At 34.8% G+C, this 13,470-nt stretch overlaps 1 protein-coding gene across 1 annotated transcript; it reads right to left on the bottom strand.

Moving 5' to 3' along the window:
• Positions 1 to 211: 211 nt before the first annotated feature.
• LOC145056726 (S-adenosyl-L-methionine-dependent methyltransferases superfamily protein) lies at positions 212 to 4,451 on the bottom strand. Its single transcript, XM_079004447.1, has 9 exons — positions 4,188 to 4,451; positions 3,129 to 3,242; positions 2,975 to 3,043; positions 2,880 to 2,899; positions 2,398 to 2,450; positions 2,246 to 2,276; positions 2,076 to 2,154; positions 817 to 956; positions 212 to 397 (listed from the first exon to the last, which is right to left on the bottom strand). Exons 1-9 carry the CDS (start codon positions 4,357 to 4,359, stop codon positions 392 to 394), a joined length of 684 nt encoding a protein of 227 aa, XP_078860573.1. The 5' UTR covers positions 4,360 to 4,451; the 3' UTR covers positions 212 to 391.
• Between the last annotated feature and the right edge of the window lie 9,019 nt (positions 4,452 to 13,470).

The raw sequence follows: 13,470 nt of genomic DNA, 5'->3' as shown, positions 1-13,470 counted from the left end.
CACCTCTTACTAATAAACATCTTTTCATTCATATTCATCTTAATGTACATATATATTATATTATATTATGCTAATTAAACAATTTTTAATAAAATAATCGTAGAGGTTTTATGCATTTCAATACGTTTTGTCGGCCTCCATTGATTTAACCCATCTTTTTAGCTAAATATTTAAGCTTAACTCATATACCCCGTTAGAAATAAAAACATAATGAGTCAAAATTATCAACTATAGATAATATAATATATATATTCACCATAAGGAAAATATGAAAACGGACATATCACGACTTACATATATTGTTGAATCCGGTATTTATTAATTAAGCAAACCTCATTACAGACAAGAACTCTGTTTGTGTTCAACAAACTCTTTAAATTTGTTTCTCCCTTTACACCTACACTCAAAATTATAATCATTATCATGTTGTAAAAACATTAAACAAAATTCTACTGAATTTGACATGCAATGGATGTCATTAGACAAAAATTGCACCCAAAAAGATGTGCAAAAAAAATAAATGACCTCCTCATCCTTATCATAAAAAATATCCCTCAAAAGCTTGTCCAGTCTTACCATGTCCTGTGTTGTGAACACAAGACATGACTTAGCAAGCTTTCTACGGCTATTTTCAAGGATGAGGATGCGGAGGATATTTACGTCTTTTTGCACATACGATCGGTTCCATGTCCCTTCTTTTTTTGGTTGGCACAAAAAATTGCATTTTTTGTTATATTAACATCGTAATCCCAGTCTGATGCATGTCTAACGCAGTACAAGTTGTTGTGTTGTGTTGTGTGATGTGATTAGACTAACCTTGGTACAAACATAGATGTAGTGGACATCCATGTTCTCAAGGGGCCCACTTTCCCTAAAGCTTCCATCACTATTTAGTGGAATAGGACATGTTAGCTCCCATGTCTCATGCTTTGAGCATTCTCCCGGGAGAAGTTTATCTGTGTCCAAACACAATTTCACTCGGATTTTTAAATATAATCCAAAACTAAACAACTTGTTTCCTTTTATTTGTTTATTATATCATCCTACTTTAATATCTTTCTATTACAAGATCTACTTTTAAAAATAAATTACTCTACCCAATTATAGCATTGTACTTTCAATTCTTTTTCTAATTACCACATTATAATTTGCTATAATAAGGTAGTTTTTAGTGTTAATTATATAAAAGACCCTATATATTGGGTTTTTCCCAGATTAAACCTCCACTTTACTTTTTTTTTCTAAAAAAACCCTTGCATCTTTATATTTTTTTTCAGTTTGGCCCTTTTAGCAAGGTTTACTGGTAATCTCCCGGTTTTACACAATGATGTAAGGGATTTTAAATAAATAAATAAATAAATAAAAAATAAGTTGAGGTTTAATCACAAAAAAATAGAAAAACGTAAGGGGCCCTAAAAAAAGAAAATATGTAAGGTTCAAATTTAAAAAAAAAAAAAAAAAAAAAAAAAAAAAAAAAAAAAAAAAAAATTTAAAGGAAAAATGTAAGTGCCACATAAAAAAAAAGGGTTGATCTCATAAAAGACGATATATATTGTGGTTTTTCTAGATTAAACCTCATCTTTATTTTTTTCATGAAAAAGGACCTTATATTTTTTCATTTTTTTCCTAAAAAACCCTCAACTTTGTCTTTTTTTTTCCAAAAAAACCCCTCAACCTTCTAAATGTTTTCAAATAAATTCTCAACTTTTTTAGTTTTTCCTGAAAAAAGCCCTAACATTTTACAACTTTTTTTGGAGAAAATGACAAAGGACCAGATCGGAAAAAATGAAAAAATGCAAGGTCTTTTCATGAAAAAAATAAAGTTGAGGTTTAATCGGAAAAAAAAAACACACAAAATATAAGGTCTTTTATGAGATTAACCCTAAAAAAATGGAAAAACATAAGGGTTTCATTAGAAAAAAAAAACAATATATAGAGTCTTTTAAGTAGTTAACCCTAGATCTTACCACGTAAAATGTTGTAATAAAAATGAAAGTAGGATTCTATAATAAGCAAATATATAAAAGTAGATTGCTATAAATTATAAAACTTGAAACAGATATTATAAAAACTACCTATGACATGAAGCTTTATAGCCCACGAATGTGATTCTCTTAACAAACGTAGTCGATAAGCTGGAATTCCATATGTTATCTGCAATATTTTATTTTTTTTTATTTTTTTTTAAATAGTCATGTGTCACTATTTGAAAATCTTTAATACTCAGCACCAATTAGTTATTTACCAGAATATAAACTCCTCCCTTCTTCAGGACCCTATAGTTTGTCATCAACTGCTTCAATATATCAACATATCAAAATGGAAAACCAATAAATTTGCAAAAGTAGAATTTTTTTTTTAAGTAATAAAAAATACGTAAAACTTGTTTCGATATACCTTTCCACCTCATCAAGCATCTTTGCTGCATTTGTTTTTGAATTGTGACCACACTGTATGTTGTAAGAGACTTTCCATTATTAGTATGATTAATGAAAAAAATAATTAAGTGACATAATTTAAAAAAAGGTTGATCTCATCAAAGACCTTATATTTTGTGGTTTTTTTCACTTTTTCCCGAAAAAAACCCTCAACCTTCTAATTGTTTCCAAAAAAACCTCAACTTTTTTGGTTTTGTCTAAAAAAACCCTCACATTTTACAAGTTTTTTTTTCGGAGAAAATGACTAAAAGGGCCAGATTGAAAAAAATGAAAAAATGCAAGGTCTTTTTCAGGAAAAAAATAAAGTTGAGGTTTAATCAGGAAAAATGGGGTTCTTAAATAGTAAAAAAAGGGGGTAACTTGATTTAATCACTATAGAAAATAGTGAAGTGGTCAAATTAGAAAATGGTGTGTGCAAACAAAAAAAAAAAGGAAACTCACCAGAAGAGAGTCCAAGGTTCCTGGAAACAGCATATGAAAAAGAAGACATTAGATGTCAAATAATTAAATAAAAAAAATTGGAGAAAAAGATTCACCTTTGTCAATAACTGCATCAAAAGAACCATCTTCAAAAGCTTTCATATGTGTAACATCCATTTCAATATCTGCTAAAGCCAATGAATCCAAAAAAAAAAAGCTAAATGACAAGAAAAAATCATGTGTTTTGCATATATTATGAGAAGAATGTACATTTAAGATGAGGGGAATCAGAGTATTTCTTTTGCATTGCTTCAATAACCACAGACGATATATCAATATTCACAATATTTGTATAACCATCGTTGCTCATGCCTTCACTAAATGCTGCAAACAAGTATATATCAATATCAATATAAGTTTAGAAAATAAAAGAGGGAATATAATGTCTAGATATAGCAAACAAGATCAATAAATCAACAACATAGTGTATCATATTCTTTTGGACAAATTGTGGGCAATAGCAAATCTTGTTAAATGCTTATAAGTTTCATGTTACATATTGCTATTATTAGTAAAGAAATGTAAGTGAATTGTTATAATGGATTAAAGCAAAGTGCATTTCCTTCCTATATTAGTAAAACAGTAAAGTATGTTGCTTTTTACTGAAATAAAGTGCTTTGCCTGTATTTTGTATATTCAATTTATATGGTGTGATAAAAACAATGATGCGAATGTGTTTTCTTTTAGTGCTACTTTCTTGTCACCTCAGCATCTGAAGTTTTTGACTCAACAAGGTCCATGGAAAGTGCGTCCTCTACATTTTTGATAGCCCTTAACATAAAGCAAGAAATATCATGCTTAAATCGATGAAGATGCCAATTATGAGGCTAAATGGAACTAATACCAAAATCTAGTGTCCAACTCACATTCAATCTCATCATCAAATTTCAATTATCTAGGGCTATACTATATGTGGAATCAATTACATAAAGCTCATGGTATTTTGTTCACAATTCCTAATTACAACCAGTGTTCTAATGAATTTTGACGTTCAAACAAATATTATGTGTTACATACAGTACAACTCTACAATATAAATGGATTAAAAAGAAGAATTTCGTACAAAACTTTTTCCTAGACAAAAATCAAATCGTCGGTATACAATTACGCACAACTAAAACTCGATTTTGGCTGATACATAATTAGCCGATGAAAAAATGAATAAAAGTAACAGTGGATATATCATATAGGTATCGGATTAATTATATCCTTGATCCAATAAGATGAGCACAAAAATCAGTAAATGAAGAGAGATTTGGTGTAAATTACAAGAATTTCCGCAACCGACGACGAGGATTCGCCGGTGAGCAGTCGTTGGAGGGATGTAGAGATGTAGAAGCGGCGCCAGAGATTCATACTTTTGGTACCAATCGAAAGTTCCTGTTGATTCCTTTGCGTATCGTTTGTCCCAATACCATGCCTCTCCATAAGCTTGAGTCATTTGTCTTCGTCGATGAAGTACTCCGGTGATCGAAATTGAAGAGGAGTAAGAATGTAAGATCCCTTTAAATTAACTGTAGTCCGTACTTTTCCCCTTTCTTGTTATTAGTAACACTATCCGAAGACTGGGTATATTTGTCATTTCCTTGGAAATGTCGATATTTCCCATGAATAAAATATTAAATCATGAAAATCTCAACAGTTCCCATAACAAAATTAATTACATGGAATGTCATTAATATTTAGTTCAAAGTTCTCTTCTTTAGATGAAATATAAGTCCTAAATACCAAAATACGACACGTAGATGTTGTGGGGTCCGAACAATGATGTTTTCATAGTATGCCTAGGGAAAAAGGTGTCAGGTGTCGTAAGATGTTTGGATGAGCATGTAGTTTCTAAGATGACAAAACATGACATGAAGATTATGTAAGATAAGCAACTAACATATGTGTTTCTGAGGATGACAAAACATGACATGAAGATTATGTAAGATAAGCAACTAACATATGTGTTTCTGAGGATGACAAAACATGACATGAAAATTATGTAAGATAAGCAACTAACATATGTGGGTTGATTGTCTTGTTTTTCGTGTATCAAAACATGAGGATGTTCGAGGTTTGTTATTAGATGATGACTATGTAAACACGTATGATAAGTTTGTTCACAATTATCGATAGGATCGTTTGTATAGATTAGATCCTAGAGTTTAGGATTTATTGTTAGTTCTTATCTGTAGCCTCATATATCTATATATTTATCAATACAATCCCATTGGGATATTCACGCCAAATACTCTGTTTATCTTGGTGTTTATCTTGGTATCAGAGCAAGATCCTTTCAAAACCCTATAACGCCACATCGACTCTTTGGTTCCTTTTCCAAACGTGTATCTCTCGGAATGTCTACATCAAGCGCACCAGTAAAATCATCCACCATCGCCACTGCTATTTCTTGCAAATTAACCCGTACAAACTTCTTACTATGGAAGGCTCAAGTTTCCTATTCTACGCGGTGTTCAGTTGTTTGGCCATCTCGATGGAACCACCCCTGCGCCGCCACAGACCTTACATGTGCCAACCAGTGCTGCTGCAAAAGAAACCACTGAGGCTTCAAAAGAAATACCCAATCCCGCATACAACACTTGGGTGATTCAAGATCAGGTTGTTATTGGGGGATTGTTATCCTCCATGACTGAAGATGTCTTACCTCAACTAATTCGTTGTATTGGTACAACCCAACAACTGTGGACGTCTCTCCACACTATGTTTTCAGCCTAGGACCATGAAAATTTGATTCAAATTCGTACTCAATTATCAACTACAAGGAAGGGCGACATGAGTGCAGCAGAATACTATCAAAAGATGACAAGTGTCGCTGATACTATGGCAAATATTGGTCAACCAATGAATGATGAAGAAGTAATCGGCTATATATTAGCCGGTTTGGGACCGGGGCATGGTGATCTTTTCACAGCCATTACTATTCTCAGTAGTGAACGCAAGGTAACTCGCCCTGAATTCTATTCATATTTGATTGCTCATGAGGCTAAATCCACTACCATGGGCACCACAGTGGAGTTCACAACATCAGTCAATAATGTTACTCGACAAGATACATCATCAAACCCTCATCGTCGCAATTTCAACAACACCAACAGGTATACCAACAACAATAATACCCAACGAAACAATTACAGAGGAGGCCATGGCAAGGGACGTGGTCGTGGTCATGGAAGGAGCAATGGACCGCGATGTCGACAAGTACGCAACATACCGGGTCACACAGCATTGAACCGTCGCAACATGTTCAACCATTCCTATCAACCAGAGGAGTACTAGAGTGGAAACAGTGTAACCAGTGCAGGTTACAATCCCGAAAGTAGTTGGTATATCGACACAGGAGCCATAGATCACCTTACAAGTGACCTAGATCGGTTAACCTTACACGATCGTTATCACGGCAAGGATCATGTTTAAGTTGCAAATGGAGCAGGTGTGTCAATATCTCATGTTGGTCAATCAAAAATTCCCAGTTTAGCTCGTCCACTTGTTCTTAAAAATGTCTTATATGTCCCTAATATCAGTAAACATCTTTTATCTGCTCATAAGCTTGTTACTGACAATGACGTTTTCATTGAGTTTTATCGTCATATGTTTCTTGTTAAGGATCTAGTCACGAAGAAACTACTCATAATCGGCAGAAGCAAAGGAGGTTTGTATTCGGTGCCAATCAGTCGTTCAAAGTCTCAACATCTTGCAACATCTAGTGTCAAAGTCTCCCCATCACAATGGCATCGACGTCTCGGTCATCCCGCACTGTCACACCCCCGAACCAGACGGCGGAACGTCTGAGGGCTCTTGTGACTTAAATTGAATACCATCACAATGAATATACATGAATCTTAACATAAATCATCACCATGCATTAAAATAATACAACTGATATTGTTTACCTCTAGTACATTGTTTTGAACATTTCAAATTCATAACATAGATTATCTGATAGATATCATAAGCAAAACACCCAGACATTACTTGGTACTTATTCTTCGGTTTACCTGTTACCTGAGAATACAAGTTAATTTGAAAAACGTCAACATATGAAATGTTGGTGAGTTCATAAGCAATGTTGTGATAAAATGATTTGGTGTAGTTTGTAAAACCCATAAAATCCGATATTTTCTGAAAAGATCATTGTTTATAAAATAAAAGTGTGAAGATCCGTAAATATATGCTTGTTGATTTTCAAAACATGTATAAATGTTGAACTTTAGTATTAATCACGCAAGTGAAGATGTTGAACTTCCTAGGAAAACCCGATGTTTTCCCAATACATAAAATACAGTGTTTTCTCAATTCTTATACCGTCACGACGAATGATTTTGATTACTCGGGTGGCGTTGGATTAATTTGGGTTTGTGAGTTGTTATAACCACACATTAGAAAATGACTAGTTTATAACTACAGATTTCGAACGATCCTTAAAGGCGTCGTCCGTTACTACTCACTTAATCCACAACCATGATTACTCTTGATTAACATCCTGAATCTGTTTATCTTGATTACTCGTAAGCCTAACAAACGAGGAAAAGGGGGAGTACGAAGTCCCGTTATTTCTGTGAGTTATTTTAGGCTGTCGGGGATGCGAAAGGCACGTTGGCCCAACTCGTATTTGATTTCTTGACCTCACTAGCAACAATAATGGGCCACTAGGGCCCAATGGCACATTAGAGCCATTGAAGTCCTTTTACATGAAATAAGGTCATAGGAGGCCCAATAGCACATAAGCATATTCCCTTTGGGCCCAAAGATCATGTTAATGGGCTAGCAAGGCCCAACAAGCATGATTTGAAAACTTCCAAGCCCAAAGTTTGTAAATTGGCTCATCGTAGTTATCGTGTATTTATTTAGGTGGTTTGGTTTAGCGCTTGTTGTTTTGTATTGATTCGAGACTGAATCACTTCGTTTGTAACGATATTTGTTGTTGAAGTGTATTTGTTTTCTGTTTCGTTGGTAGTTGTGGATCTTGTATTTTGTATTAATGAATTAATTTGTTTAGAAGTGGAATTTGACCTTTTCACTACCCTTCTTTTATAAAAATAACACTTTTGGTCCTTTTATATAAAAGAATTTCATTTTTAGTTCCTTAAAACATTTTCTTGACACTTTTGTATCATAAACTTGTTGAAAAGACAGTTCTAACCCAAAATTTATTTTGTTGGCAGCTTCAGCCCTTCCAGAATGGTGTTTCTCGGTTAGAACCCCATTTTTTCTCAACTTTTACAGTTTTTGCCCCAAATCTAAAAACTTTGCGTTTTTGGTCCTTTTTGACAGTGAAAAGCATTTTTGACCCTTAAAATATTTTATTATGCTAATTACCCCCTGTTTTATAGAAAGTTTCATTTCAGCCCCTTAAATTTATCATTTTTCGCATTTTGAGGCTTATTGGGCGGAAAAGCCCAAAATTAGCCCATTAAGCTAAAATTTTACATTTTAAGTCCCTTGAAAATTTTATTATCCAAAAAAATGATTATAGAAACTGTTTTGACCCTCAAGAAACCGTGACTTGTCGATTTGTAACCGAAGTTTTGTATTTTTGACAATTTAAGCCCTAAAATGGGTTTTATGTTAGAATATGTTCATCATAACCTTATAAGCTATCATTATTGACTTGTTTGGTGTAAAATAGCTTAGATTATGTTTGTTTCCTTTCTCATGTCATAGATCTCGGGTTTACACCCATTTTGTTAACATATTCATCACAAAAACACATGAAATCACACACATACATGCATAAAATCACACATAGCATACATATACACATAGATCTACACATTTTCTTGTATTCTCCCCCATAAAACTCATGAAAACCGAAAAGAAAGAGGTATGAAGCTCACCTTGAGTTGTGGTTTCGGTTTTGAAGAAGATTGGGAGAAGTTTGGTGCTATTTTCAACCCTAGCAAGTTTCTTGGATGGGTCTCGAACTTAGTGGGTTCTAAGATGCAAGATCATGAATTTGAATGGATTAAGAGATGATTTTTGATGAAAAGAAGTGAGTTAAAGCATGGATCAAACATCAACTTACCTTAGATTTGTGATATTAAGAAGAGATTTCCTTGTAGCCCTTGTGATTCTCGAAATTTTTTAGGGAGAGTGTAAGGATGTTCTAGTGAGAGTTTGAGAGAATAAAGATAAATTTTGTGAGTGTGTGTGTGTGTGTTCGGCCGAGAGAAGAAGGGAGGGGAAGAGAGACCTTGATGAGATGTTTGCTTGGAAGTATGAGTTGCATGCATGGAGACCCAACAAATAAAAATGAGGTGGCACAAAAGTCAACTCTCCTTTCTTCATGCTTTGAGGTTGGGCCGAGAATTAGAGAAAGAGAAGGAAATTTTTGGGCCTTTGGTGTTTAATCCATATTATGGCTTAATTAGATGATTCTTGGCCCAAAAAAATTCAAGAAATGATTTTTATGGCTCATTAGGGCTAATTAGGTTAGTTATGGCCCAATGAGGTCCATTAAAGTATTTTATTTCATTCTAGGCCTAATATGGCCCAAAATATTAAAATAAATAGAAGTGGGTCCAATTAGAGCCCATTTAAGAGTTCTAAGCCCAAGATAGTCAAATTGGATGCTTATTGGCCCATTGGGTCCAATAAGGAAATCCTAGTCCAGAATGGACTTAAACCAGGATTTCTAGGGTTTCCAATTCTTTGTTGACTATTTGCAGTGCTTGTATGAAGTTTTTGATTGAAGTTTGTTGTTATTGAATAAGCATCTTACATGCTTTCACATTGTTGGTTCACATTTGTTATCATTGTTCCATGTTTACAAGGCATCGAATTTCCTAGTTGTGACACGCACCAACACTTATCAAGTCTATTTTGAAGTCAAATAAGTTAGATTGTTCTTCTAATATTGAGTCGTCTGTTTGTGATGCATGTCAACGTGCTAAGAGTCATCAACTTCCTTATAGTACTTCTGTCTGTGTCACTTCCTCTCCACTATAGTACTTGAGCTCGTCCATACCGATGTTTGGGGACCGGTGCAAGTATCTAGTGGAGGTTTTAAGTATTATATTAGTTTTTTTGGATGATTTCAGTCGTTATACTTGGATTTATCTTACTAAAAATAAATCAGATGTTGAGCAAATCTTTTATAATTTTCAAAATCATGTTGAACGTATGTTGAATGCAAAAAATATGTAGTGTCCAATCTGATTGGGGTGGTGAGTATCGCAGGTTACATACTTATTTCCAAAACACCGGAATCACTCACCGTGTGTCGTGCCCTCATACATCGCAACAAAACGACGTTGACGAACGCAAACACCGTCACATTGTACTAACAGGTTTAGCTCTTTTGGCACATTCATCTCTTCCTCTGCGTTTTTGGGATGAGGCATTCTTAACAGCATGTTATCTTATTAATAGAAGGCCTAGTCGTGTCACAAGTAATATTGCTCCTATTACATGACTTCTATATAAAAATCATGATTACTCTTTTCTACGTACCTTTGGATGTGCATGTTGGCCTAGTCTTAGGAAATATAATCATCATAAACTTGAGTTTCGGTCTAAATTGTGTGTTTTTCTTGGATATAGTTCTTTGCATAAGGGCTATAAGTGTCTAGATCAAAAATTTGGTCGTATCTACATCTCACGAGATGTCATATTTGATGAGTCTTTGTTTCCATTTGCTCAATCAGTAACTTCTGTTGGTCTGTCTAACTCATCCAAGTTTGTTTCTTTTCCTACAACTGAACTGGGTATTCACAATGACCATATGGGACACTATGACCTGTCTCTTTTACTATCTAATGATATTCATACAGATGTAGCTCCATCAGTCTTACAACCTAGCTTGGTGCCATCTCAACTACCACCACTAAATGTTCCTATGATACCTCCTTCACCAAGTCATACAACATCTGATTCTCATGAGATAGCTTCTTCAAGTACACCTGATGCTTCACCAACATCCCAGTTGATCAGTGATCTTGAATCACCATCAACACCATTGATGGTTCATGAGTCGTCATCATCATCTCCTGTTCAGCTATAGGGTCTCCGCCAACAGTTATTGTTCCTGATGACAGCTCTTCTGTTACTCCTCTGCCAGGTATGCTTATATGAGGGCAAGCAGGTAAAGTTTTTCCAAAGAAGTTCGATGATGGAACCATACCTTATGATCCAAAGAAACGAGCCTTTTTGGCTGAACCTACTTCTTTTAAGATCGCTTTGACTGATCCCACTTGGCGAACTGCAATGTAAGGTGAGTTTTGTGCTCTTACAAAGAACAATACATGGTCTCTTGTTCCAAAACCTTTGGGTATCAATGTGGTTGGATGCAAGTGGGTATTTAAATTAAAACAACATCCAGATGGAACTCTTGACAAACATAAGGCTCGTCTTGTTGCCCGTGGTTTTACTCAACAACATGGAGTAGATTATCATGATACGTTCAGCCCCGTGGTCAAACCCGCTATAGTTCGCTTGGTCCTTTCTGTTGCTATCTCACGAGGGTGGTGCCTTCGTCAAGTGGATGTTAGTAATGCGTTTCTTCATGGACTCCCGAATGAAGAAGTTTATATCCAACAACCCCCTGGCTTTGAGGACTCACAACGACCTCACTTTGTTTGTAAATTACAAAAAGCAATATATGGTCTAAAGCAATCCCCGCGTGCCTGGTTCTCTCGGTTGAGTGAAAAATTGTTTTAGCTTGGTTTTCATTCATCTAAGGCTGGTACATCTCTTTTCTTGTTTCATCAAGATGGCATCACTATCTACATGTTGGTTTATGTAGATGACATTGTAATTGTTGGATCATCTCAACACGCAGTTGATCAACTTCTTCGTGCCTTATCCACTACTTTTCGGATCAAAGATCTGGGTCGGCTGAATTATTTTATGGGGATTAAAGTACTTCACAATTCAGGGGGCATTGTACTGATGCAACATAAGGGGGTGTTTGGCTTAGCTTTTGTGGGGCAAAAGTCCTTTTTGTAAAAGGACTTTTTGTAAAAGAACTTTTTACAAAAGTTATTTTTTAAAATGTGTTTGGATTAGCTTTTGAAGGGAAAAAGTCAAAAATTAAAGTGTTTGGTTTAATTTTTACATGTAAAATGACAAAAAAGGACATGTTTAGGGTAGATGAGGGGTATATTGGTAATTTAATATTTTTAGCTGGTGAAAAGTTGGGAAAAGTCAGGTAATCGTGACTTTTCAAAAAGACTGAAATTACTCTATGGGAAAAGTCATTTACAAAAGTCCTTTTCCCTTTGCCAAACATCTTTTGGGACTTTTTCTAAAAGATAAAGTCAAAAGTCATTTAAAAAGCTAACCCAAACACCCTCTAAGTATGCGACATATCTACTTAATCGTTTTAATATGATGAATTGTAAAGGTGTTTCAACCCCTATATCAGTATCTGATATGCTTGCTCTTGATTATGGAACTACACTAAATAGTAATGATATAGCCAAGTATAGAAGTATGGTGGGAGGTCTGTAGTATCTTACATTGACGAGGCCAGATATCTCTTTTCCTGTCAATAAAGTATGTCAATATCTGGCTCGACCCACGACTGTACACATGGAAGCTGTGAAAAGAATTTTGCGATACATCAAAAATACTATATCAATTGGGCTTCGTATATAGAGGTCCTCTTCTACACTGTTGAGTGTATTTACAGATGCTGACTGGGCAGGTTGTTTAGACTATCAAAGGTCAACTGGAGGTTTTTTTATTTTCTTGGGTCCAAATCTGATTTCATGGAGCTCAAGAAAGCAACTTGCTGTTTCTAGGTCCAACACATAGGCGGAGTACAAGGCTTTAGCTAATGGTATAGAAAAGGCAACATGGATACAATCGTTACTCAAGGAATTGCGGATTAATTAGCCATGACCTCCTGTGCTTTGGTGTGACAACTTGGGAGCTACATATCTAACTGCAAATCCGGTCTTTCATGTAAGAACCAAACATATCGAAGTAGATTTCCATTTTGTTAGAGAGAAGGTGGCAATGGGTGCTTTAGATGTTCGATTCATTCACAAAGCCGGCTACACGTGATATGTTAAATCATTTAAGATACAATCTTAACCTTGTTACGGTTAAGATTAAGGGGGAATGTAAACATGTATGATAAGTTTGTTCACAATTACTGATAGGATCGTTTGTATAGGTTAGATCCTAGAGTTTAGAATCTATTGTTAGTTCTTATCTGTAGCCTCATGTATCTATATATTTATCAATAAAATCCCATTGGGATATTCACGCCAAATACTCTATTTATCTTACCATAAGTGTGAATACTATATCCATTCCAAGAGCATGAAGATGTACCATGATTTATAGTTGAATTAGCCGTGGTCGCAAGTGAAATTTGATATCTGTAAGTGTATATAGATTTTGATTTAGAAGTAAGTTCATTTCATTATGGGTTTTATGGCATAAGTGTATCAAGATCCTAATTTGCAAGTGAGGTCATATCAATGTGGATTTCATGACTAAATTTCTAAAAACCTTAAAGCTTCGCAATGCAATAACATTGTTCGCTAAGTTAAATATTAAAGAAAGGGTTTCGAGGTAGGAGGTCCCATTATCTTTGCTT

This window comes from Lactuca serriola, chromosome 6 (assembly GCF_051521515.1).
Source record: "Lactuca serriola cultivar US96UC23 chromosome 6, Lser_US96UC23_V15, whole genome shotgun sequence".
Taxonomy (NCBI): Eukaryota; Viridiplantae; Streptophyta; class Magnoliopsida; order Asterales; family Asteraceae; genus Lactuca; species Lactuca serriola.
Note: the sequence above shows the minus strand (reverse complement) of the source record. Positions and strands in the feature narration are given on the sequence as shown.

Bases quoted from the DNA above. Each gene is read 5' to 3' on its own strand.
- LOC145056726 (XM_079004447.1), bottom strand. From the start codon at position 4,359: ATGACTCAAGCTTATGGAGAGGCATGGTATTGGGACAAACGATACGCA. The intron at 3,044-3,128 runs GTACATTCTTCT...TGGCTTTAGCAG, and splicing joins TGATTCCCCTCATCTTAAAT to ATATTGAAATGGATGTTACA. The intron at 2,451-2,879 runs GTGAGTTTCCTT...TACAACATACAG, and splicing joins GAACCTTGGACTCTCTTCTG to TGTGGTCACAATTCAAAAAC.